Genomic DNA, 27,971 nt, shown 5'->3' with positions numbered 1-27,971 from the left:
GCAGCTGAGGCTGTCCGCAAACCATGATCCTCCAGGCTCAGCCTCCTGAATTATAGAATTACAAGCGTGCACCACCATGTCTGGCTGACAATTATTATTGATTACACAGTTACAAATATGACAAGGTAAAATTTGTGCTTGTGTACAAAGGCGCACATGTTCATAACTGAACTTTTCTTCTCAGGATTGTACTATAATCTTGCCAGGTGTCACCATTAGTTCAGTCACACAAACCACAACACAGCTACCTTCACACCAATTATCAATCCCTGTCCCAAATGCTGTCATCTACATAATATGTATTTCCTTTCCTGACACAGTTCAGATAGCCATCAGTCCTTCCAGTAAATTACAGTGAAGTCGGGGGAGTGACTTCTCTTCTGAGGAGTTATCTCAAAGCAACAAGTAGAAACTAAAAATAGATGCACAAATATCATCGTTCAGAACAAGAAGACATCAAAACCCCTAAAATCATACAAGAGGCCAAAGAGCTGTGAAAAGACAAAGAGCAGACAGGAGGACAGGGGAAGGTAGAAAAAGGAGAAATTCCTGGGATTCTTAGAGGAGCTGGCAGAGTGCTCCTTCAAGGTGAAGGTGCTCCCTGAGCCCAGGCTACCTATTCCTCCTTGCTGAATATGGACAGAGTTTGGGGGCTGGTGCTGCCAAGTATTTCCTGTGTCTTTTTCCATCTTAAGGAGCAGAGAGTGAAATGCTAAACAAGGGATCAGAGAAGCCGTTTTTGCAACACATAGCGTGTTTGATGATGATCTCTTCTGGGAGGATTAAAGGAGCACAGTGGCTGGCACAAGAGCAGAGTTTTTCTTTTTTTTTTTTTCCAAACTACATAATTTATTCATGGCTATGAGGTATAGTGGTACTGGTAGTTAAATTTCACATGTAACATTTCAAAATAAGGTAATCTTATAAAAGGTTTTAGAAAGTATTCCTTTTGTTTGAGGCTCAAATTTCATAGAAATACTTTATATTTTCTTAAGAATGGAATCTGTAGCACATTTTCTAAGTGAGAAACTTTACTCAAAGTTTAGTGTGTATATATATATATATATACATATATATATATGTATATATATATATATATATATATATATATATATTTACGACACAATTCCCATTAGAAAAAAGCTCATACATATTTGAGAAGTAGAATTAAGAAATTCTTTTTTTCTGGTGTAGAATTTCTTCAGTCTTCTTTCTAATTTTGCCTGCTCTTTCTCCATACACACATGCGCGCGTGTGTACACACACACACACACACACACACACACACACAAACACACCCCATACATACTGGAGATAGAACCCAGGGGTATTCCCTCTAAGCTACAGCCCTTTTAATTTTTTATTTTGAAACAGGATTTCACTGAGTTGCAAAGGGCCTTGCTAAGTAGCTGAGGCTGTCTGTGAACCCGGATCCTCCTGTCTCAGCCTCCCAAATTAGTAGTTCAGTACCTTTGTTATACTTAGAGATGTATAACAAAATGCCTCTGACTGACTGCTTTCATCTGTATAGTTGATTCTCAAAATAAAACCCATGAAGCAGAAGTTACAAAAGAACTTTTTAAAAATGAATATCAATTACATTTAGGAGGGAGGCCAAGAAAACCAACTTTGATTTCTTTTTTTGGTGGTGTTGGGGGTGGAACCCAGATGCCTTCTACCTCCGGGCTATACTCCCAGACCCATTTTATATTTTATTTGGAAAAAGGGTCTCACTAAGTTGCTGAGAGCCTCACTAAGTAGCTGAGGCTGGCTTTGAACATGCGCGATCCTCCTGTCTCAGCCTCCCAAACGCAGGGATTACAAGCGCGGGGCACCACACCCGGCTCAACTTTGATTTCAAAATGATCTAGAACAACTGTTGAAGTGTCTAGGGTCCAATTAACTGCCATTATTATTATTATTATTATTATTATTATTATTTTTGTGTGTGTGTGTGTGTGTGTGTGTAGTACTGGAGGTGGAAGCCAGAGGTTTTCTACCTCTGAGCTATATTCCCTGCCTTTTTTATTTGGGTCTTGCTAAATTGCTGATGCTGGCTTCAAATCTGTGATTCTCCTGCCTCCGCTCTCAAGTATCAGGATTACAGGTGTGCACCACCACACCTAGCTTAATTGGTATTATTGATAGAGTGAATTATTTAATATACAAAAATTTTGAACAAAAATTAATGTATAAAAATTTAGAATATAAGTAAACAGAGTGTAGGCTTTTGGCTTAGGATAAGCATGTTCCTGTCTGAAGTCAGGAGTTCATTGGGTGATAAAGAGGTGAGCCCTTGACAGGCTTTGTACTAGGTACTGGGGTACAAGGGTGAGGAACAGGAACAGGAGACTACACTCTCAAGGACCCTAAACTCTGGTGCACACAGAGGCTGTCCTCCTTTGTGCCCTGACTTCAGGGATAAAAGGAATGCCCATTGTCCTGGAGATCTGCTTCTTTCTTTCTTTCCTTTTTTCTTTTTTCTTTTTCTTTTTGGTGGTACTGGGGTTCCTGGAAACCCTTCTACCTCCGAGCTATACTCCCAGACATATTTTTAAATACTTTTAAAAATTTCGAACAGGGTCTCTTAAGCCAGCGAGGCTGGCTTCGAACCTGAGCGATCCTCCTGTCTACGCCTCCCAGGCGCGGGTTTACAGGTGTGCGCCACCACGCCCAGCTCAGATCTGCTTATTTCTGTTAACAATGCTGGGAATTCCTTATGTTTGGAGACTTTCTCCACTGTTCTTGTAGGGCAGTTTTAGTTTGAGTGAGGCACTCTGTTCACATTAAGTTCCTAATAACATAATTTTTATATTTTATATTGAATAATTTTGGGTTTCATTTTGTAGAAGTAGGTAAATAAGAAATCTTTTTTTTTAATGTAAAAGTCCCTAGGAAGAAAACACAGTAAGAAATAAACAGAAATTTATACTTCAGTGTGATGTATCTTAAAAATACAATGTGTGTGTTGTATTTTTGAGATAATTAAATTGAAACATATTGTGAAGAGAATATAAGTTCATATGGCCAAAGAAGGAAGGTCAAGAGAGAAAGCTTTTTAAAAGTGAAGCATGTATAGGAAGGCTAAGCATTTTGTGAATTGTCAGTCACATCAAGGCTCATCCAATGGGGGTAAACAAACTAAAAAAGAGGGATGGGGAGGAGCCCATTATAGAAAAAGCTTCCCTTTCACAACTATTGGAGGTTGGATTAGATCCACAACAGGTTAAGTTTTAAATATGCCTCCAGCTCAGCAATCCTGAGCACGGGTACAGAGGAGACCATCGCTTTCTGGAACTCAGGTGAGGCTGGGGATCAAGCCCTCACTACTTCCCTCTAGCGCAGGTGCAGCCCCAAACAGCAGGGATCACGTACGCTGCTGTTCGCCTTGATTTGAGCACTGCAAATGGAAACATGAAGATAGCACTGCTTTTAGTTTTGGCAGAGTCTTTCCAGGCCCCTGGAATAGAGGTTCACAGGCAGATTCATTTGCTGTTTCCTGAGTTCCATGAATGGTGGGGAGTAATGGCCTCTTCCAAGTCCCTGAATAAGATAAGGAAGTCACTGGACAGCCAGCACGACAATCGGGGCGGGGGTTGCATCAAGCCTAGTGGCCTCTGTGGGGCACACTGGTAGAACAGTGCAGTGTGTGAGCAAACAGGAACTTAACACAGTAGCCACTGACAAAGTGAGCTGATCACTGAGAAGCAACTGTGACTGTACCCTTCAGAGGAAGCCAATGTGGCCACATGCCAACTGAGACTACACCATCTTCCTTGGCCCTCTTAGAACTTAAGTTGAGCTACACAGGAACACAGACTAGTTATAATAGCAAAAACTTCTATAGCACCTACATGAGTCAGGAACTTCTTTAAGTTCACCGGGTAGATGAAATCATCCCACCCTCACAACTCTGCAAGGTGGAGGTCATCATCCTACTTAATTCACAGAAGAAACTGAAGCTTCCAGAGGGTAAGCAACTCACCCACTTTGCTCAGGGCACTCAGGGAAGACCTAACGTCAAGCAAGACAGTCTGGCTGTGCAGTTTATGCTCAGCTATTACAATCTGACATACACAGGGGCAGAGGAAATAGCAACTTCCTTACTCAATGCAAATTTGTGTAGAATGTGTGACTAGCGGAATGAATGAATAGTTCTTGGGTGCTTTGCACTTGGTATCACAGTTCAAGTACATTTGACGTGGCTTACATGTTAAATGACAAATATATATTTTAAAAAATATGCTCTGCACATAGGCATTTTAGGTTAAAAATGAAAGTGGTTTGCTTTTACTTAAGACATTCTTTCTAATTCACTCTTCCCCAGCTCAAATCTGCTTTTGAGATAGTATGTTTTATTTTCCTTACTTCTTACTCACTTCAACTTCTATAATTATCTCATTCAATCTTAGTGCTTTTTAATCTTCACTTATCTAGAAAATCCATACATGAAGATCTCTTTATTCTAAATTGACTACTACATTAGCCAGGCGTGGTGGAGCACGCTTGTAATCCCTGAGCTTGGGAAGCTGACACAGAAGGATCGCAGAGGTTCAAAGCCAGCCTAAGCTACTTCAGCAACTTAGTGAGACCCTGTTTCCAAATAAAATATAAAATAGGTCTGGGAGTGTAGCCCAGAGGTAGAAAAGCCCCTGGGTTCCACTCCTGTACCAAAATTTTTTTAATAAATTAACTGCTAAATTAAATAATTTTAATAATTCACTATTGATTCCTTAATTAATAAATATCCATCCATAGAAGTGTCTAGTGGTAATTAATGAGCTAAAAGTGCTAAAAAGTTTAACCATATAAAGATTGTTTTATTTAACTTCCAAAAAAGTGTAGCCAAGACAAGGAGACCCTTGTGGAGAGAGACACATAAGACAAGAGGAGACATGCCCAAGAAAGTAAAACTCCTAAACACTCAACTCCAATCACCAGCTCACAAATGGCATGGCAGAGAAGCTGCAGTTGGCCTTTCGAGAATGGTGATGATTTGAACAGATGTGGAGGAAGAAGGATATCAGTGCAAACAAGGAGGAAAACATGAATAGAAATACTGAGTTGAAAAAAAACAAGGTAAACCTATTTCCTGACACCTCAATCTCTCTCTCTCTCTCTCTCTCTCTCACACACACACACACACACACACACACACACACACACACACCACCTATACATTACAGTTATATCCACATGTGTGTAAATGTGTGTGTATAATTGTTTTTCAAGTATTCCTGAGATTTGGCTGGAAGACTGACATGTAGCTATACTGCAGAACAGAAGTTGTGAAGTGATGGTCATGTTTACAATCAGTAGGAGCTGAGTAGGGCAGGTGGCACTTCATAGGGGTGCTGCCCAGCTGTATAGGGATGTTCTCCAGCTCACCACAGTTCCTCCTTAGCCCTTTCATTCATTACCAGCCTGGTATCCATAAGCTTGTGAGTCTTTGATCCTAGGGAATGGTTGTCAACACTGCATGTTGCAAATTTAGGGGAATTATCAGAGATGCCAGTACCTCAAACTATTTGAATCAGGATCCCTCGACATAGGGTCTTGTGCATAGTTATTTCTACACACAGCCTGGGTCGATCTCCGCTGTCTTAGGAGGGCTCAATTGCTAGACTAAGGCTATTCCTTTTACAAAAGCTTCCCCTGAAGATCAGTAGTTCTAAATCCTGGCTGCACAACAGAGTTGAATCTTGGTGAAACAAGAGAGCTGGAGTTATCTGGAATGCTTAAAAAAATTAAGCAAGGGCCTTACTTTCAATTATGGTTTAATTTTTATGAGGCAGAAAAGTATTCCTAATTTTGAAAAATTTCTCATCCTAATGTGCAGCCAGGGTTGAAATCACTGACATGGAAAGTGAAAAGCCCAGAAGGACTCTGAATAAAATGGCATAAAAAAAGTTAACAGGCTGGGGTAGTTACTTTAGATATGAACAGGAAGGTGCGAAGGTCATAGAAGAAAAAATTGAGAGGCACTTAAATAGTCCATTTCTGTTGCTAAAACAGATATCTGAGGCTGGGTACTTTCAAAGAGGTTTATTTAGATCAGGCATCCCTGTTGGTTCTGGTGAGAGCCCCTTTGGCCATGCCACTCATGGCTAATAGCATTATGGGGAGAATCCCTTGGCAAGACAGAAAGTCAGAGTAATGCTGGGGACAGGCTTTCTCTTTTCATAGCAATTCACTCTTAGAGGAACAAACTCTCTGAGAGACCAGCACCAATCTTTTCTAAAGGCAGTGCCCCCACTGTCCCAACTATGTCTTTCTAGGCCCATCTTTAAACTTCTACCACCTCTTAGTAGCACCTCAATAGGAACCAAGCTCCAATCCCATGAACTCTTGAATAACAAACAATAACCAAATCATTGCACTAGTTTAGGTTCACATTAGTAATGTCTAGAACCAGTAGTATGGACAAAGACAAAGGTAGGATGGAAAGAAAAGTATGTGTGGAAGAAAGGCTTTGACGATAGATGTTACTGTTACACTAGTAAAACTGTTCTGCAACTGCCTAATCTCCTGGCTGCCCACAATCACATCTGAAATCTGCCAAGGAGCTACCTGAATGCTCAAAGTAACAAAAAACCTTAACTGAGAATTTAGTGTGCAATAGTGCCAGGCTGCTAGCTCCCTTCTGCACTGGACAGGGGTGAACACACACACACACACCTGGGAAATTCAGATCCACCTCAGTCAGATCTCAGAAAGTCCTTCACAATAAAGTTCATAAAAATACGGACTCATGACAAAAATTAAAAAGAGAGGAAACAAGGCATTTCAACAGGAGAGGGAGACAGGATTTCTATAAAAGTGTCATATGTTGGAATTACCAAACCTGAAATATAACAGTAATATGTTTAGAGTGTTTGAAGAAATAAGAGACCAAATGTATAAAGAGCAAGGAACTATGAAAAGACTCAAACATTTTTCAAACACAACGAGAAACAAAAAACTAAAACTAAAATTAAAAAGTCAAAGGACACTATTACGGCAGATTAGACATAGATTAAGCCGGGCGTGGTGCCGCACACTTGTAATCCCCGCACTTGGGAGGCAGAGACAGGAGGATCGCACAGGTTCGAAGCCAGCCACGCTGGCTTAAGAGACCCTGTTTCCAAAAATAAAATAGGTCTGGGAGTGTAGCCCGGAGGTAGAAGGGCTTCCAGGAACCCCCGTACCATAAAAAAAGACATAGATTAAGAGAGAAATAGCAAACTCAAAGATAAACCTAAAAAAATACCCAGGATTCATATATAGAGTATAAAGACCTGTAAATGAAAGAAAGATCAAGAAATATGAGGTCTCCTAAAAGGAGAAGAGAGAATGAGGAAATAATTAAAGATGTGATGGTAAGCATTTTACAGTACAGATGAGAGACGCCAACCCTAAGACTGAACAAGTCTGGTAAAATCCAAATATGATTTAAAAAAAAAGGAGATCTGCTTTTAGGAATATCAGGGTGATGGTGAAGAATAACAAAGATAAAGTTATGATCTTTAAAGTAGCTAAAGAGAAAAGCCTGATCAAATAACTCCTAAATAGCAAAATAAAACAGAAAATTGTAGATTCATCTTAGAACTGTACACTCAGCAACAAATGCCCTTAAATAACAGTGGAGCCAAAAATGTTTTTTCAAGTGAGTTTGACATCTGAACAGTCCCTCTCTAAAAGCAATCCCTTATGGACGTTCTTCAGGCAGAAGGGCAAGTCTAACATAAAAGAGAGAAAGTAAGCAAAAAAAGAGGAAGATTATATGGTTAATTTTGTATATTAAAATGACTAGGGTATTACTTAAAAATCAAAATGGTGCATAAGTCTAAAGAGAAATATGGAATGAAAGTAATATTTAGAGTGCAAATTATTTATGTGTGGTAGATTCCCGTACTGAGTCAGAGCTGCAGTCAAAAGCTGGGCAGTGATTGCTGGTAGGCCCGAGGAGCTGAACGAGGCAAAGGATGTCTCTCCTAGAGCCTCAGGACTGAGCAGGCCCATGCTGACCGCTGGATTTCAGCCCAAGGATATTGACTTCTGACTTTGACTTCCACAACTGTGAGAGAACAAATTTTTGCTATTTTAGGCTTTCCAGTTTGTGGCACTTTGTCATAGCAGCTATACAGGAAGTGAATGCAGAGTTAAAGTGAAGAAAAATGAAAGAAGAAAATTTGGAGTGGAGTATGAGCAATACAAATGTACCACTCATAAATAGCGATACAACACAGCTTAGGAGAAAAGAGCAGGAGTTTGAATTTAGATGCACTGTATTTTAGAAAATGGCAAGCATGTTGGAAATAGATGCAGGCTCTATATATCGGTTTCATTTCATGAACTGTGGGGTCTTTTCATCATTGAATTTCTGGGAGCTACCTATCATCCAGTCACTCAGTATGTATTTGGAATAACAGGCCCTTTAAGATAACAGACATTTATTTATATATTTCTTATTTATTTTTGACTAAAGAAACTTGAAAGAATGAACTATATATTAGGTTTACGCATAATCAGATTTTAAATGTCCAGACTACATTTCAAGAGTTGACTATACTTAGTACTTAGTGCCTGGCTTCAGAAGAAGCTCAATAAGTACTTTTGAAATGAATGGATAAATCTTAGAATAATTACTATGTGTCAGCTTTAAAAGTGATTTGCTTATTTCTTAAAAATTTAAAGATGGATGCCGGGCGTGGTGGTGCACGCTTGTAATCCCCGCACTTGGGAGGCTGAGACAGGAGGATTGCACAGGTTTAAAGCCAGCCTCAGCTACTTAGTGAAGCTCTCAGCAACTCCGTGAGACCCTGTTTCCAAATAAAATATAAAAAATAGGTCTGGGAGTATATATAGCCCGGAGGTAGAAAGCCTCTGGGTTCCACCCTCCAGTACCACAAATAAAATAAAATAAAATCGAAGGTAGAATACCCCTGGGTTCAATCCCCCAGTACTAAAAAAAAAAAAAAAAAAAAAAAAAAAAAATTAAAGATGAATGTATTAGAGAACTTGGTAGTTTCACTCTTAGGTATTAACTCAGAAAAATGAAAACATATGTCCATACACATACTTCCATGCAAATGTTCACATGAGTATTATTCACTAGTCAAAAGTAATGGAAACACTCCGTGCATTCACCATAATAGTAAGTGCATAAGGAAAATATGCTATATCCACAAAACAGAAAAAGTGTTCCGCATTAGAAAGAACTACTGATAGGTGTTTCAGCATGGGTGAACCTCAAAAACATTGTCATAGGTAAAAGAAACCAGATGTAGCAAATCACATGTTGTACAAACCAACTCATGTAAAGTACTTGGAAAGAGTAAATCTATAGAGTAAACAGCCGATTGGTGGTTTTCTGGGGCAGGGTGAAAACAGGGATGGCCTATGAGTGGGCATGATGATTCTTTCTGGGGTGATGACATTTTCTATGATTCAACTATAGTGATGGTTGCACAAGTCTAAATTTTCTATAAATCACCAAATTGTGCATATAAAGCGGGTGGATTCTGTGGCATAAATTTTACCCCATTGTATTAACTTCATGCTACTATCATAAAATATCTGAGGTAATTAATTATAAAGACAAACAGTTCATTTAGCTCTGGAGGTTCCAGTTCAAGATTGGGTGACACTGTTGCTTTGGGCTTCGTATGAGGAAATCAAATGGCAATGGTGGAAGTGTGTGTTGGCAATAGTGGAAGAGGATGTGTTGGAGCAAAGTCCTCACAACATGAGCCAGGGAGTAGATGAGCTAGGAGAGACTGAGGTCCCATAGTCCTCTTTGAGAGCATGTTCCCAGTGACCTGAGGACCTTCCAGTAGGAGGCGCACACTACATTCTCTTTATTCATTCATCCACTGATGGACACTTAGGTTGATTCCATATCCTGGCTATCACGAATAGACTGATTTCCTTTCCTTTGGATATACATTCAGTCCTGGAATTGCTGAATCATATGGTAGTTTTAATTTTTTTGAGGAACCTCCATACTGTTTTCCATAATGGCTATAGTAATTTACATTTCTACCAACAGTATATAAGCGTTCCTTTTTCTTTGCATACTCACCGACATTTATTTTTAAATAACCACTTTTAAAAATAATCATTCAAACTGGAGTAAAGTGATATCTCATTTGTAGTTTTGATTTTGATTTTCTTAATTATTAGTGACCTGCTGGCTATCTATAAGACTTCTTTTGATAAATGTCTACTCAGGTCATTAGACTGTTTTTAAAATCAGGTTGTTTGTTTTTACTGTTACATAGGCATTGCTGTTCTTAAAGGTTCATGGTAGCCATCTTGTTAAAAAAAGGAAATAATTTGTGATATTGACAGTGTGGGTGCTTGATGTAAGAGCTTCAGAAAAATTCCATCCAGGTTTAGTAATACTCTAACAATCATAGAAATGTGAAGGGACATTTGGTAGCCTTTTATAGACTTCATTTACAAGGCAGATGCTGCTCCTTAGAAGTGTTTGCTCTGTAGTTTAATTCCATTTTTCTGTACAGTATGTACTTGTTTTGGGTAGGCTGAAAATGAAGACGAAAAAAGATGACTTTATTTAGCTGTTTCATTTCTTTTCTTTTTCTAGATGAGTTAAGAAAAAATTGTTTTTAACCAATAAGAGATAGTGGGCAAAAGCAACAGTCTTCTATGAGCTGAAGCAATACTTTGTATATTTCCTAATAAGAGCCAATGCTTGTTTATTAAGTGCTTATTCTCAGCCAGAAACTGTGTTAACTCATTTACATGTATCATCTCCTTTAATCCTCGGAATAATCCTTTAATGTAGATAAAAATTATTTCCATCACACAAAGAATAAAACTGATGTTAGTGAGTGGGTAACCTGTCTAAAGGCACAAGGCTGGTAACTGTCAGCCAGATCTTATATAGAGACCAGACACAACTATGCTATAACTAACTGTAAGTAGTCTATAACTGCTGCCCACAGAATTGTATAAATTTAACACTTAAAAGCAGGAAGCTTAAATTGCACTTTATGAGATTTAAAATCCAATATATTTCAAAAATTCTTTAAAGGCATTGAACATATTCATGCTGATAACTCCCAGGTTTCTATATTCAGCCTGACTGCTCATCTGAATGACAGACTTGTATATCAGCTTCCAACTTAAAATCTCCACTTGCATGTCTAAAAGATATCTCTAAGTGAGTAAGTCTTAAGGCAAACTTTTTCCTCACAAGTGTTTTCCATCTCAATAAATACCACCTTCATCTATCCACATAGTCCAAAATCTTCAAAAAATATCACGACCACTCACTATACTATTCGTTCCTTCTACCACAGTCAAACTACCGCCATATTTGTCTGGATTACTGGAGTCTTCTGCATTAAGACAAGGTCACAACACTGATGAAATAAAAAATGTCTAAGACCTCTGTGAGGAAATCATCATGTGGTTTATCATAAAATTACTGTGCTAGGTGTATTAAGGAGGTATAGATTAAAAAGGCAATCTTCTTCAGTGGGGTCACGCAAGTTCCCAAGCCAAACGGGGTCCTGCGATCATCAACAAGCCCCCTATCTGTCTGCCCAGACACAAGAGAAATGAATGTGGGTAGGACGTTTTCATGAACCAGGCATGGAAGTGCTGTCATCATCTGTGGCTGCATTAACTGGGTAAGATCCACTCAGGTAGCTACCCTCTAACAGTGGCAGTAGTGGCTGAAATATGTGGCCCAATTGTCTTCCCAAGAAAATGAGAAAAAATAATAAATTGGGTAACAGCTCACAATAGTTTTTATATTTCTTTTTTTATTCTAGAATTCTGGCTTCTGGGCAATGATACTGAAATTAGAAAATTTTTGTAATAGTTTTCTTAGTAAAATAAGGGACTAAACAGGGTAGGCTAAGAGGGACAGTTGGGTAAGGATGGTGTGGAAGTTCAGAGTGGAAATACTCTTCTAAAAGAAGTGGCCCTTAGAGATGACACCTAGAACAGTAACTTTATGCTCCATCATATGATGAATGGCAATACACATACTGATGAAGATTCACTAGAGTAGCATTTCAGAGAGGAGTGTCTGAGCACCTGGTTTTACTTATAGAATAGGAAAGGTACTTTTGGCAGGTGAAAAATCATTCTTGTGAATTACATACAGTGAGCTGATGAGTTCAAAAAGAGTTGCACCTTTCTTGAAGAAATGACAAGAGTTCTGAGCTAAGTTTCTGAGACTCAATTCTTCTTATTTTAATAAGCACAATTTATAGCAGGTGGGTTGAGGGAGGAGCATTATAGTGTCTTTTGGCTTTTCAGTTGCAAAGACAAAGTATTTTAAGAACTAAAGATGGGAAGACCACCTTTTTGCTTTTGTGACCACAGAGAAAGTTCCAGAAGTAAAATAACTGATATTCAGAAGTGGTTTCAATAGAGGCAGTACAGTAATGAAGATAAAACAGGATTTTGGGCAATAAATCTTTTTCTACTCTGTAAATACCCCCCTTTCAACATAAAGACTCCTTAAAGAAATAAGAAAACAAAGCTTTCAGAAGGAGCTTGATACATTATTTATGAATTCATCAAGTGAAAAAAAACACACCCACTCAGACATTTTAATAAAAACTTTCAACTAATGTATCTAATTTTATTGGTATTTAAAAAAACCCAATTATGAACTGGAAAGATATTGTTTGTAAAAGTGCTACACAGCTTTCTGCAAATAGAATGTTTACAAACCACTTGGAATCACTTTTCCAAAGTTTCAGTTTCTGAAGGTCAAACAACTATGTAACTGCTTAATAAAGAAGCAGAGAAGTACCTCTAAATATCTCTCAGCTCTGATGGGCTTACATTCTGCTCCTTAGGTGAGGTATTAGCAAAGCTTATTTATTTTCATTTCCAAGGCTTTTATTTGCTCATTCCCTTGTGGTAAAGCTGATTTCCATGATGATTCCCTTCTTAATTTTAATACCCTTTTTACTCATCATATAGACATAAGAATTTTCCATAAAATAATGAAATCCTTGCAAAGGAAATGAAGACAACTTGGAGAGTAAAGTAAACTAGCTCTTTTTTCAATTAATTGATCCACTGACATGTGCATATAAGATTTTTTTTAAAACCTAGGAAAATAAGGTTAATTAACATAAAAAAGCCTCACTCCTCTAGATGCTGAATTTTGTATTTTACCCATGCTGCCTTAAGTGCCTTGATTTCCCAGTAATGACCTAGTTCTCCTAATGAGGCACATTAACCCCTGGCTGTAGCTGTCCAGGACTTAATTGTCAACTGCAGCTGAAATAGGAGAGTTTGCCGATCAGCAGGTATGCGGTATATTAACTCATGTCATTTCAACCCCTAATAAATAAATCTGTTGCTAAGGCAACAGGAAGATCAGCTCTATCAGTATTCTCCCCTCCCTGTACCCAGCTCCCCCCGCCTCTCTGAGAGGAAACTGCCTTTCACACGAAGCTTGGTAAAAAAGAAGGAAATTAACTACATGTAACCATAATTAGAAGTAACATCATTTCTCATCTTAGAAACATATCTAAATTAATGAAAAAGGACAGCTGAGAGAGAAATGCTTTTGACTAAGATCACGATAAATTATTTCCTCCAACAGGAGATAGACACTAAGAGGTAACATCTGAGTAAGAACAAATCTCAAACATTTCGCCTCTTTGTGTTTCTCAATTTCCCCTTTCTTTTGTTTATCCAACAAATGATGCTAGCCCGGATAGTGCTGAAAAAGCTAATTAGTTGCATAGCCCATAAAGCTGATACGAAGGGGGGAAAATCTTACATAATTTATAATAGTTATTGCTATTCTACCTTGGAATTCTTTGGTGTCATTGATTAAAAAAAGAAATACAAATCTGGTCATAGACCTTTAGATTGAGTAAGCTACAAAAGCTATAGGATCCCATTCACTTGGGATTTTAAATAAGAGTTTAAAAAGTGATTTCAATTGATTGTTTATCAAGTAATTTTGGATTATGATGAAGAAGTAGGTGAAACAATAAATATTTGGGAATGTTCATCTTTGTATTTATTTTTCAATGATAACTTAGAAATTACTTTGGTTTTAACCAGTTTGAACTATTCTTCCCAAAGATTACCACCTCCTGTTAAAATGACCTGTTTAAAAAACTCTATAGATTTGTGTTCACAACTACCATAAAGGCATTTCAAAAGAAATAGGTAAAAAAAAAAAGGCTTTTGTAAAATCAGTGCTGATTACATGACCATCACCACCTGTCATTTGGTAAATTGAATCCCTTATGCTTTCATTGTCATTCTTCCCAAGAAGAGAAACCTGCCCTCAGCTGGACCCGCTGAGCAGGTGAGAGTTAACTGCCACAGATTCGTCCTCTATAACGCACCATCATTAACACTAAGTAACATCAACTAACTACTCCCACCCAACAGGTACTCCAGCTGGATTCTATTGAAAAAAAAAAAAAAAAGTCTCCCCAAACAAAGTTTCTGTCTCTAACCTGGAATACCTGAACAAGACAAACTGGCATCCTAAACACTATTAAATGAGTATGACTAAGAGGCATGTGGAAAGTGCAAAGTTCCCTTACATGTTTCTGTGGTGCACTAAGTCCAGTGCACCCTTAGTGCATGGAAACTCACAGTTAGGGAAGTTCACACATCACTGGAATTTAAATCAGGGCAGATGTCAGTGGAAGCCAAAGGATCTCAGAGCATCTCTAAAAGTGCAATAGTAACAACATCACATTAAAATAGAAAACACCACCCATAAAGAGCAACAGAAGAGATACTATCCTTGAAAAACAGAAGAAAAAGTTGGCAAATTATAGAGAGGCCAGGTCAACTTTGATAGTGTGGGAAAAGGCTGACTAAGAAGGACAGATGCATTTAAATGCATACACAATAATGTACATGACATATATATGCACAACAAATGAACAGATGACATACTCATCCACCCACTGGTTCATCCATCCATCCATCCATCCATCCATCCATCCATCCATCCATGTATCCGCCCACCTACTCATATCAGTAAGCTATTACTACCAGACTCACCTACTCCTCATTTGATGTAAGAATTTGACCAATAGAATGGCATGAAAAAGAGGCCATGGCAGACTTGGTCCTTCAGTGAATGAAGATGACTGTCCTAAATGTATCAAAGTCAACCACCATTTTTTACAGTAATTACGTTTATGAAATTAGTCAAATTCAGAGAACATTTTAACCACATTAGGCAGAAAGGGTAAGAGCTTTAGATAATGATGTTCTAGAGATAACAATAGCAATGACTATAGGTAGAAGTTATTTATGCTGACATAGTTTTTAAAACCCCTAAGAGGCAATGAGAATCTACATGTTAAATCTGTATTTATTTTCTTCATATGTCCAATAGTTTAAAAACATTCATCAAGAAAACTAGAAGTAGAATACTGGGAATTATAAATGGAATTTCAGTAAGGCTACATATATATCACATATGTCTATGTATATATATTCATTGCATATACACATACATATATGCAATTAATTTCTTAGTTTTAATTTTCTTAGTAAAAATCCTACAATAAATTCATTTACTAGTACTCTGTTAGATGACAAAATAAAACTATTAAGTGATATAGCACATGGTTAATTTTAGCTGGTATTGGATTATATTTGTTTTCAAAGATTCTAATTATCTAGAGAACATTTTGTTGTTCAAATGCCAGAGCTCATTTGAAATTCTTTACGGTTAAGATCAAACAAATGAACAAACAAGCACAACACTTCCCCTTTCAAAAAAAAAAAAAAAGAACCCTGGGCAAAATATATGTATGTATATATGAAGAAAACTTAGTTAGCTAGGAATGATTAAAATAAATCTTATTGTTCACCTGAGCTTTGACTGACTAATTGATGCTTAAATACAGACTTGGTTGAATGATCCCTTTCAAATAGCTATTAGACATCATTTCTAGTAAATCACAAAAACTAGCTATTATACTAATTAGCTAGAGAGCAGATATTCTTCACATTAAAGATTATTTAACCATAAAAAATGGGACTTCTAGGAAGCATCTATGGAATCATCTTGACTTAGAGATCAGAGGAAGTATGGATTGTTTGCACAAGTCTGCAGAGGTGCTGGAAGAATATGTTGAAGGCAGATGGCCAGGCCACATGACCATCTTTCCCATAACTATTATTTTTAATTAATTAATTAATTTTTGAGGTACTAGAGATTGAACCCAAAGGCATTTTACTTTTGAGCTATACCCCCAGCCCTATTTTACTTATTTTTTTCTTGAAACAGGGTATCCTAATTTCTGAGGGCCTCATTAAGTTGCCAAGGATGTCCTTGAATCAATCCATGATCCTCCTGTCTCAACTTCCCAAGTACTGGGTTTATCATGCCTGGCTTCCTAGAACTATTATTTGGTGAGGATCATTTTCTTAGAAAAATGAATTTATAAGTAACAGTAAAATAGAAAACAGAGTGTTAGTGTCCAAACACCATCACTTTGATTTTTCAGTTCATATCTTGGCATGGCACCTAAAGACCAATCTCCAAAATTATTTTATTATAAAGAAATAACCAGTAAGCGTGTAAAAGTTAAAATTACCTACTCATTAAACTTTCTCCAAGATATCTCAGCAATGAAAAAACTAAGGTAAGTTTACTTTGGCCTGAAAAATATCTCATCCAGTCATCTAGCAAACGTCTTTGCTGAAGGCAATCATCAATTTTATTTTCAAAGCTGTATATTTAAGCCTCAGAGACTAAGAATAAAAAACAGCAACTAATTTTACTACCAAGTCATAAAGCATAATTTTCTATTTTATATCAATCACTTGTTTTTAGTTAAAAATCACCAAAGTTTCTAAAAATATAGATGTCAAATTCATTCAATATTAGGATACATATTTCTTTTTAGTGATTTACCTTGTGTGTTCCAAATCTGTTTTTATTTCTCAATGACTGAACTTTATCCTTTCTAAATTTGTGTCCTTAACTGCAATCAATTTTGCATAAATTAGTGCATTACCTCTTTATGGAAAATGTTGTAAATACCATGAAGATCATACAATGTCATTCTATTCAAAGTGAAAAGCTCCATCTCCCTACAGTCCAAGTGATGTGGTCATGGTGGAACTTTTACCTATAGTTACTCTAGTAATTTCAAACTCTTTTCCCTGCCTCACAGCCCTTTCTATATTATTCTTAACTGGAACACATGGACTCAGGGGCCACTTGCAGGGTACTTAAGCTCAACAGAATTTCATGTATCATACATTTCTCTCCTGTGGTTTCCTAACTACATAACCCACATTGAGGCTAATTATATTCGGTCTAAGGAAGTTTTCTTTTATATGATGAATACTTATCACCTGATAAAAATGAGAATATCATATGTTAATACTCAGCAAGAAAATTTATATGAGAACTAAGAATTTAGTCTATGAGAACTAAAAGTGAGGCAATTCCAATGGTGAGTGGCAGCCATATTTGTGTACATAGGATTATCAGTCATGTTCTAGAGTGGCTTGCAAAGGGGAGCTAGGAATTCCTGGGAGTGTGCAAGATCCTTTCAAGGAAACTTCAGAGTCAAACTATTTTTATAATAATACCAACTTGCCTTTTTTCACTGTGTTGACATATGCCCTGATAGTGCAAAAGCACTGATGGATAAAACTGCAGGCGTCTTAGCACAATTAAAGGCAAGAGCAGCAAACTGAACTAGCAGGCATCTCACTCTTCATGACCTGGACTTGCAGTAAAAGAAGTAAAAAAGAGAGGATATGAGTCTGTGTAACTTAAGAATGGCCATGAAGAACTAGGAAAAATAACCAATTTAATGCAATTTCATTTTCTCAAAAGACATCTTTCTTTTTAGGGAGCAGAAGAGATGTAAATAAGAAAGCGGGAACACAGCAAGGAAGGCCTTGATAACGGGGTTACATTTCAGAGAAAAGGGTCAGGTGACTTTCCTTTGGAGGAAGGTTCATGAAGGGCTGCATCCCCAGGATGGAAAATGGCATGAAACAAGGGCGTTATGCTTCAGAGACAAGGTTTAGTTCCCGAGGCGGTCCATTTCCGTGAGTGGAAAACAGCCACACACATCTTTTACTATTCTTTGTGATGAAACTGGAAATACATATAAAGTACTTTTATTGCATACCAAGATACAAGGGAAAGTATTTGTATTATTGTCTGAGCTGAACTAGCTGCCTTTTTTTCATTAAAAGACACTGGATTTCCCTGAAAGAAATGTAGAGACATATTTACTTGTTGTAATTGTAAGTTCAAGCTTTTAAGTAACCACTAGAACTTTTGAAAAGTTATATCTACTTGATGAGCTTACTAGGCCCCCAAGACTCAGAAATTTCTCTTCTGAGATCAGTGGTGTTTTAGCAAATGTGAGTCTTTGAAATATGTATGATGAATTGTATCAACACTTGGAAAATCTGCGTCATTCAGTGAGCCTATTCTTTGCCTGATGCTACAAAATCCATTCGAACTGTAAGTAAGAAAAGACCATGAAAAAGGTACTGAAGTGGTTTCAGATTCCATGTTACAACAAACCCTTCAGAAACCACCCTTGTCAAATTCTGGTATAGCATCAAAGAAGAATGCTTATGTTAATCTGAGTAGGTCATTCAAATACTCCTGCTTTCTCAAGGATACCTCTTTAGGAGGCAAAATTTTCTTTATAAATTTCTACCAAAGCATCATATTGCAATAGATTGAATACTTAAAGAGAAGAAGGAATACAATTTTTTTGCACTTAGATATTAGATATACAAAAACTTGAATATCAGTCTTCTCAGTATTATTTTTAGATAATATATTTTTTATAAAAATATACAATTTATGCTAACATGTACTTTGTTCATTGATTATTATTTTAAGATGACTTAATGTAAATTTAAAAACTTGACCCTCACTTTTAATGTCTAATACAGTAAATATTAATAGGCTTAATCTCCATATACAAGAGCCCTTAGGTATCCCACCTACTTTTAAGAGTGTGAGGGGAGCCAGGTCAGGCATTATGGCACATGCCTGTAATCCCAGTACTTCAGAGGCTGAGACAGAAGGATTACAGGTTCGAGGACAGCCTCGGCAACTTAGTGAGACTCTCAGCAATCTAGTGAGACTCTGTTTCAGAACATAAAATAAAAAAGGGCTGGGCTGTAGTTTGGAGGCAAAATGCCCTCTGTTCAGTCCTGATGTGAGGGAATCCTGAGATCAGAGTTTGATAACTCTGGGTCTGACCTGGACGTCCCAAACTTTCAAAGTCTTCTGAACTTGTTTTCTCCGTCCCTCCAGCAGTGTGTCTTTCATACTAATCACAACATAGATATTGTGAATATGATTATATAAAAGACATTTACATAAAGGTTGGAAACTGGTGTAACATTACAATGTCTGTGTAAAATTTGGGAAGAAAATAGTTTTAAAAAAGCATTGCAAATCATAGTGTATTTTTACAGGTCTTTGTAAGTCATTTCTATTAACTGTGCCTTGCTATATAGATGTTTAGAACATTAAAGACTGGGTGGGAAGGAGAAAACAAATTACTCTGCAGAGAACCCAGCAACTGTGCTAAAATACTGTCAGTTATTTATCTACTGTCAGCAGAGGTTGCACACTATAATCCTTGACAAGCTCAGATTCAGAAAGACTGAGGAGGGGGGCAAGCCTTGCATTTAAGGGCCTGTTCTCATGCACAGACATTTTAACACAGATTTAAAGCCAGAATGTATCTTCTAGAAAATGTCACTTTTGATTTTGATACATATCCCGGCAAGTAGGCTCTACATTTGGTTGACTTAGTACAAGATATGTTAGAGGCTAACACTATATTTTAGACCATTCATGATCCCAGCGTGGAACTAACACAATGAGGTCAGCGTCGCTTCATTTTTAGAGTTGGCTACCACGACTGCATGATTTCATGGGCATATTTTTTATGATAAGGAGAAGGGTTTTATTTTTGTTTTGTTAGGCAAAGTAATGACAGGGTCTTAAGAACTCCCCCGCCCTCCCCAGGGCCCATTTCTCTTTTATGTTTTCAGGGGAAACAACCATTAATGCTTTCTCCTCTCCCAGAATACCTTCTCTCTGGAAAACGTGAATGTCCAAGGCAAAAATGCCACACACTGAAGAGCTTTCCGAAGGCTTCCTCAAAGAAAAGCAGGTGCTTAAAGTAGCTCATACTACTGACAAGAACATGGCGACTGTCCGTGGAAAGTGTAAGGAAAGGGTAGTCCAAATTAAGAGGGCCACATGAGAATGCAGGCCTGGTTTCTAGAGGGCACAGTTGGTATTGACTAGTCATGACAGGATTTCTACCCATAAGACTAGAGGTCTAAAGAAATGTGTGCGTGTGGCTGAGGAGGTTTGACGAACGCCGAACCAGAATCTTAATTTTCTAATTCATATTCACCAATTAAAAATAAACTGTATTTTTATGAGCAAATTTACATAAATCAGATGATAAAGCATCTACCACTAAAGGGTAGGAGTTCAGCTCACAACATTTTCATATCTTCTCCTAAAGAAAATATAGGCGTTTTAGATTTTCATTGAAGAGTCTTGCTGCGCTGGAACTCTAATGGGCTTAGAACAGTAAATTTTGAAGAAACTGATTGCTACCCCTGTAGCTAGTAAATGCCTGCCTAGACCCAGTGGCATTTGAAAAAAGTGTTTTATCATAAAATTATCCCAGCAGAGTCCATTCTGCAAGATAACATCATCATCATCATCATCAGTACTCCACGCAGGACCCAACAGCTCTGGCACAATATTGCCAGTCATTTATCTGTTGTCAGCACAGGTTACACACTGTAATCCTTGACTGCCTCGGAATTAGAATGTCTTTGATGTCCCCACAAGAGTTTTTTGCCCGAAGGCTTTACCAATGCTCGGCGGCTCAGTGTTTATTCCTCGTAATCTTCCTCTCATCTCCAGGCTAGCAGTGACAGATGGTTATGGGCACACAATAGTATTAAGAGTTTGATATTTTTTTTATGCTGTGCTCTCTGTACAACAAATAGCTATCAGACGCGGGCCAGAGAGCTGACATGGCTCGCTTAGGTAATGGCAAACAAACAGCTCGGGTTGATGCTTTCTGTCATTTCCCCTCCTAACCCTGCTTGTTTTCATTGTATACTCTCAAAGGTAAACTATATTAACCTTATAGACTGTTATTAAAAAGATATATCTATATGAGCATAAAGTGCTTTTCTTTTCTCTTTTTCTTACTCTTTTGATTATGAAAGTAATACTGCTGACATATTGAACAAATATCGAATGTCAACATAAATTTTTAGTGTGTGATAATATCCCCCTTCATATAGCTGTGTGTCAGGCGGGAACCCGCGGATGATGCATAGCAGTAAATAACCCAAACAAAATTAGTTCTCTTGTCAGCTTCTACCTTGTATGTCCCCAGGCATCAGTAAAATTGACTGCACGCTAGATTTTCAAAATTAGCCCTAATGTTAGCTATGTGTCTGGCAACCTCCAAGTTTCCAATGTTCTACTATATTACCAGTAAGGATGAATGTGTTACTTTTATATTTTGGCATTTACTCTTGCTGATGCGGCTTTTTTCCCCCTCTTCTCCAAATTAAAAATAATTTAGCTTTAACAATAAGATTGTGCACAAACACAATGCTGCATCTCTTTAAGCAACTAACTTTAGGCAATTAAATTAAATTAAAGCAAAAAATATACAAAGGAAGAGAGGAAATTATTCAATTTAATATTGTTAATTTTATTAACATAGCTCTGTCTTATTTTGTGCAAAGGATTGAATAGCTTGATTCTTTCACTCTTGCCTCCATATTGCTGCTTTGTAAAAGCAGTCTAGAAATGATTTAATTAAACATTTTCAGGACAATCTAGAACCAAACTTCTTAGAACTGATTTTCTTGCGATAAATATTTTTTCAGAGACAACCAAAGGTTACTGGAAGGAGAGAAAAGGCTTCGTGGAAAGTAAGCGAGTATGTGCATTCTACCTTGAAACAGGTTAATCTCACCCAGACCCACTGCATTTACTATACCACCGAAGAATACCGAGCACTGCCACGTTCTAAGTAAAATGTGATTTACAAATAAATGTTACTCCCTTAGAAAGGATAGACTAGAAGTGTTATAATGAACTAACAAATCCAAAAACACTTTCCACATCAATTTCCAATCCCTAAATTTTATGTTCATACATTTAGTATCAAAGACAAAAATCCCTTTAGGTACCAGATGCTGCAGATCAAGTGGGAGAGCTTCTGGAGTTTTAATGTGCTGGAAGTCAAATCCCTGGCAAAGGCGCTTTGCTGGGCCCGTGTGCTGTCTTATTGCCTCACCTGCAAACAGTTGCTCTCAGAAAATCGGACCTAATGATCAGCCCGGCATCGCTGCAATAAAGAGCCCATAATCTGTTGGGGGAAGTGAACTCTAATCAGGCCACATGCAGATTAAACTAACTGGAAGGAATAAAAACTAGATTAAAATGTTCATGCCTAATACCAGAAGATTATCAGGACATTTTACCTCCTTAAATCCTAATTTATTGGAGGCAGGGTTGAGTTTATGAGTTTATATTTGGTGGGATTATATGCTACAGTTGATTTTCCTCTGTTTAGAAAGATTCTGCTAGACAATATTTTTCATAGCAATATACAGAGGCATTTGGGGAAAGGGAAACAGTTTTAAGTGTACTGGTATGTAGTATAATGAGTAAAATAAAGCCACACAGTTGAAATTAGCCCTAGAAAAATTAAATAATGAAAACTAGTCGTGTTTTAATGATAATGCTGCTTTGTCAATGTGTGTGTATATATATTATATATATATACACATATATATTTATACAAAAACATACATATGAAATCATCTTGTGACAACAGTGTATGTATGTATGTACATAGATGTTAAAGTTTCCTATTCCTCGATACTTATTTCCTATACTTTGACACTTAAAATTTCTTGAAGACTTAATTTTCTAGAAGTGTCTGGCTACTATTTTTAGTTTAGCAAATCGTTGCAAACAGTTATCTGTGATTCAAATTTAATTAGATACACAACAACGTAAAGAACTTAAGTTGCACCACAATGGCACTACATTACTAGTTCTGCTACGTTAAAATTATTTTTTCTAAAGCTATAAAAACAACAGGTTAATAAGTCTGATATCAGAATATATTTTCTATGACAAATTCTACAACTCTTATTAAGTTGGCATTGACTCACCACCTATGAGGCCAGATGATGTGCAATGGTCTTTGCTGAGCATCAACTCCACCCAACATGTCAGAGGGGAGCAGAGTCAGGTTTTGTTCAATGTGCCCACGATGAGAGCTTGGCTTATCTGATGAGTCTGTTGCTTTCGAGTCTGACTCCTGCATTGATGAGTTATTTGGGTTTTCTTGTTGTATGGTATCAAGGCCAACGTGCACATCATTCTCTGAACTAAAATTCTCCAGCAAATTATCAGAATCTCTCTGTTCTGGTTGGGAAGGACAGGACACGGATGAAACAGCACCACCATTTCCTTTAAGGCTGAGCGTCTTCTTTAAGTGGGCTATTTTGTGCTCGGGCATGAATCTGTTACAAAAAGGGAATGCAATATGCTTTTGGTGAAAAAAAAAAAAAGTAAAATTTGTCCCTTAAAGGACATGACGACTATGTATAAAACGAATAAATAAATTAGATATATTATAACTAAGATTCTGGAAAAAGTGCAACAAGTATTAGCTACTAAGAAAAGTTCAAAGGTTTGAATTGTTTGAGAGTATCTTTGAATAGCTTCCAAAGAGTTTCAGGCTATAAACCTGCACTGCCCATACTACAGGACAGAAGCCTACAGGGATGGTGTGCCACTCTTCCCTGGCTCGTCTTCCTGGATTTTCATTTTGTGCTTTCCAGTCACCTCACAGACCAGTGCCTGTTTTCAAGACATTTGCTCTTTATCCTATAAAAGTGTCTAAAACGTCTGTGATTAACTTTTACCATTTCTATTCCCATGACAACTATGTATTCCTCTACACCTGTATGTCCTTTTTATTAAAACTTTCTAATGTTTCCTGAAGTCTATTTTACTACCATTTTGTTGTCCTTTCTCCATTATCTTCTGATAATGCCTTGTTATACAGAGTTCCATGTCTTTTGAAGAAAATCTTAAATAAAATGAAACCTTAAAAAGTTCCAGTATAACCTAAAAAGCATGATCTATACACACAAATACAGGATCTATCCTTAAGGAGATCCCCATCTGTTAGAGAGTAACACAAGAGTGCTTAAAGTGTGAAAAGTTGTGGGAACAGCCAACTAGCCCATGTTTAAATACACTATATATATATTTACACTATAGTATAAATATATATATAGTGTAAATATATATATATACACTATTTAAATACACTATATAATATATATTATATATATATATAAATACACTATACACACACACACACACACACACACACATGTATATATATATTGGGTATTCTAAGTTTTCAGACTGAGGAACAAATAGGTCAATCCTGACTTGGGGACCAGTAAAAGCTTAAAGAGGGTTGCACTGAAGGATTTTGCAATGCAGGGAAGTGGTTGGATCGAAAGAAAAAGGTAGGTAGGAACATGAAATGCTCTAGGAATAGTACATATTTCAAAGCAGCTGGGTGCAAGTCTGAAGGGGTAGCCTGGGCCAGATGGTAGAATGTTCTCTGAGACCCGGAGGTCCATCTGGAGATCTGGCCTTTTCCTGAATTGTTCAATTAAGGGAGGAAGTAAAGAGTTAAATGTAGTTAGGAGGTAGGCTGGACAGAAAAATCTTGAGGGAGCAAGAAGGAACATTTGAAAAAGTTGAAAGAGAATTCAAGAGAGTAATGTCATTTTGGAATGAATCAAGAACACTCAAAGAATGTGTATAAAGGTAGCCAGACGTGGTGGTACATGCCTGGGACCCCAGCACTTGGGAGACTGAGATAAAAGAATTGCAGGTTTGAAGCCAGCCTCAGCAACTTAGCAAGACCATGTTTTTAAAATAAACATAAAAAAAGGCTGGAGATATAGCTTCGAGGTGGAATCCCCATGAGTTCAATCCCTAGTACCCCCCAAAGTACATAAAATAAAAATAGAAATAATGTGCTACAGCAAGAATTCTAAGTCATTGCCTAAGGAGTCCCTGTGGAGTGGCATGGGTAGAAACTCTACAGGAGGTTAGGGTTTGTGTATGAAAGAAAGATTGGGAGCGGGGAGAGAGAGAGAATGAATTTGTTGAGAGAGGGGGGAAGAAAAAGGTGGGGAAGGCAACGCTGATTTTTTTTGGGGGGGCATGAAGATATAGAGGACTTGGTGATGAAGAGAAGAAAACAGGATCCTGAATAGAAAGAAAAATCTTGAGCTGGGCGTGGTGGTGCACGCTTGTAATCCCCGGAGGCTGAGACAGGAGGATCGCACGGGTTCGAAGCCAGCCTCAGCTACTTAGTGAGGCTCTCAGCAACCTAGTGAGACCCTGTTTCCAAATAAAATATTTTAAAAAAAGGTCTGGGAGTATATCCCGGAGATAGAAAGCCTCTGGGTTCTACCCCCAGTACCACCAAAAAAAAAAAAAAAAAAAAGAAATAGAAAAATAAGTGGCATCTGCATTAAGTAGCAGACTTCTTGGTGCATGTGTATGTGTAGAGGAGGTATGGCTTTGTCAAAGAAAATAAATCTAGCTTTTTTTGCAAAGCTGAAGGGAGGAAAGAAAAATTAAGTTGGAAAAAAAAAAACCCACCAGTTTCAGGTGGCAGGTGTGAAATTTAAGGAGTTGTGTCACTAAGGCATTAGCCCAGGTCTTTATATCAAGTGAGGTGAGGAGAGATAGAAACAGGGTTTTAGAAGCCAGCTGAGAAATCAAGAGTCACTGTGTTCATGGGGAGAGGGCAGTAACTAAGGTTAAAAGTCAGGATTGTGAGCAAAACTAGAAAGCAGTGGGGAATTCACGTGAGCTAGAAGCAGTCGTTGGCTGTACATAGTATGTTACGTACATTACAGAACAGGAGCGCTGGCTTTGGGGCCTTTGATGCTTGGTTCATACAGTTCTTTTAATATTTGTTCTGATATTAATAGACGGAGAAAAAAACAACTGAATATCTGCAACCCTTCCCCAAGTAATAGATGCTTGGATGCACATAGATAAAATACAAAGAATGGTATTGACCCCTTAAGTATACTGCGATAAAACAACAAATTTGACTTTTATTTAAAATGAGGGGAAAGCTGGGCATAGTACTTGCACACCTGTACTCCACCTACTTGCAAGTCTGGAGCAGGAGGATCACATGAATTTATGAGTTTGAGACTAGCCTAGGAAACAGAGTGAAGCTGAGTCTCAATAAATAAATGAAGAAATAAATAAATGGAAGAACCCCAGGCATTTACATATAGCAGTAGCTTTTGATCTCATAGGTCTGAAATTATTAAGAGTACAAATAAACTTTCTGAAATAACTTAAAAATACTGAGGAGATTCTAAAGAAATACAAGTTAGTAAATTTGTATTGATTACCACAATAGGTTAAAAAAAGAAATGACTATGAAAAACAAATGACCATGACCATACCTTCAATTTCTCCTAAACAAAACAAAGAGTAAGAGAAAGAACATCTGTACATATTTGGAAAAACAACAATAAAGCAAGCTAAGTAACCTACTTGTTTATGTTGGATAAAGAATGCCAAGCATGCTCAAAAAGGATTTTTAACAGAATTACAAACACAGTACACAAAGGATTCATAATAAAAAAGAAAATCAATGGCCACCGAAACAACATATCTTCATTTTAGAAAAGAGTATCATGACCCATCATACTCATAAAATCCATTTATATTGGCGAGCATGTGAGCAAAACTGCAAATTAAAAGAGACGGAAGACTGGCTAAAGGGTTGTAAACAATGGGAACTGGTGACTGACAAGGAATTTAGCTGAGGGCTAGGTGCTAGGCCTGCTTTATTCAACATGTATGTTCTCAAGGATACCTAGAATCCCACGTTAACAGAAGTTGTGGATGACTGACTTGATAGGTGGTAGGAACAAGGACATGGAAAGATGCAGAATATAAGTAGGGACAGGGACCAACACAGCTTATAAATCCCCTGAAATTGGAAACATCAGAATAAACCCAGAATGCAAGCAGATATGGGGAAAACACCACTTAGACCGCCCCAAGATTGACAAGATGAGTAAGTGCTGATTGGACCCAGCAGAAGGATGCCAGGAAGTTTCCGATCCTGTTGTAGCGGGAAGGAAGACACAGTCTATGCAACAGGGTACTGTGTGGATGCTGATGTCATCGGGGGCATCTGAGAACTGTGTATGTTTAAAAATTAGGGGGTGTTTGGAAGCGCAATAATGATTAAGGCAATGGAAGAATTGATTTATGAGGACAGACTAAAGGAGCTAAATATGAACAACACAGTGAAGTGACAACTTGAGGGGTACATAATAGGAGTCCCTAAGGAAAAAGAATAATTATTTAGTCTGGTACAAAGGGTTATAACTAGGAGTAATGAGATGAATTAAGAATGGGAAACTTTAAGCTGAATTTCAGGAAAAACTCCCTAACGGTATAAATTTACTAGCTCATGGAATACATTCTCTATGGAAATACTATAATTAGAAAAACTTACTAACAGAACTGGACAAAATATTAACAAATAATATAGATAATGACCCAGTACTTGAAAGAAGTTACTTACAAGCTATGTTTCCCTTGCTTATAGTATTTTTTAATATTTTACCTTAATAGGTCTATATATTTATAGTGATCGTCACCAAAAGAAGTATTTGGGCAATTAGATGACTCTAACAGGACAGCTTCTTTAGTTGTGAGAAGTTAAAGACACTTTAGTTTTCTTATACTCTGCAGCAATAATGAAGGCAAAAACTGAAATAATTTTTTACTACTTTGTTTCAGTCGAGCTGATCTTGAAGAAGGCTAGGCAAATATATTAATATTTTTAAAAAACAAAACA

General features: G+C 37.4%; 1 protein-coding gene across 8 annotated transcripts in view; it reads right to left on the bottom strand.

The window, feature by feature from the left end:
* The window catches only part of GTDC1 (glycosyltransferase like domain containing 1), a gene marked incomplete at both ends in the record, with an annotated part of 255,269 nt that overhangs the window by 40,493 nt on the left and 186,805 nt on the right, over positions 1-27,971 (bottom strand). For 3 of the 8 annotated variants that reach the window (XM_080690317.1, XM_080690320.1, XM_080690319.1), the window contains one exon: positions 23,203-23,556. The exons of 4 other annotated variants lie outside the window; for them this stretch is intronic. In XM_080690317.1, the coding sequence (XP_080546443.1) occupies positions 23,203-23,556 (354 nt within the window). The remainder of the gene's footprint in view (positions 1-23,202; positions 23,557-27,971) is intronic. One more of the 8 variants, XM_080690318.1, reaches the window with a different exon arrangement.

Source organism: Muscardinus avellanarius (genome assembly GCF_963383645.1).
Source record: "Muscardinus avellanarius genome assembly, chromosome: 2".
Taxonomy (NCBI): domain Eukaryota; kingdom Metazoa; phylum Chordata; class Mammalia; order Rodentia; family Gliridae; genus Muscardinus; species Muscardinus avellanarius.
Note: the sequence above shows the minus strand (reverse complement) of the source record. Positions and strands in the feature narration are given on the sequence as shown.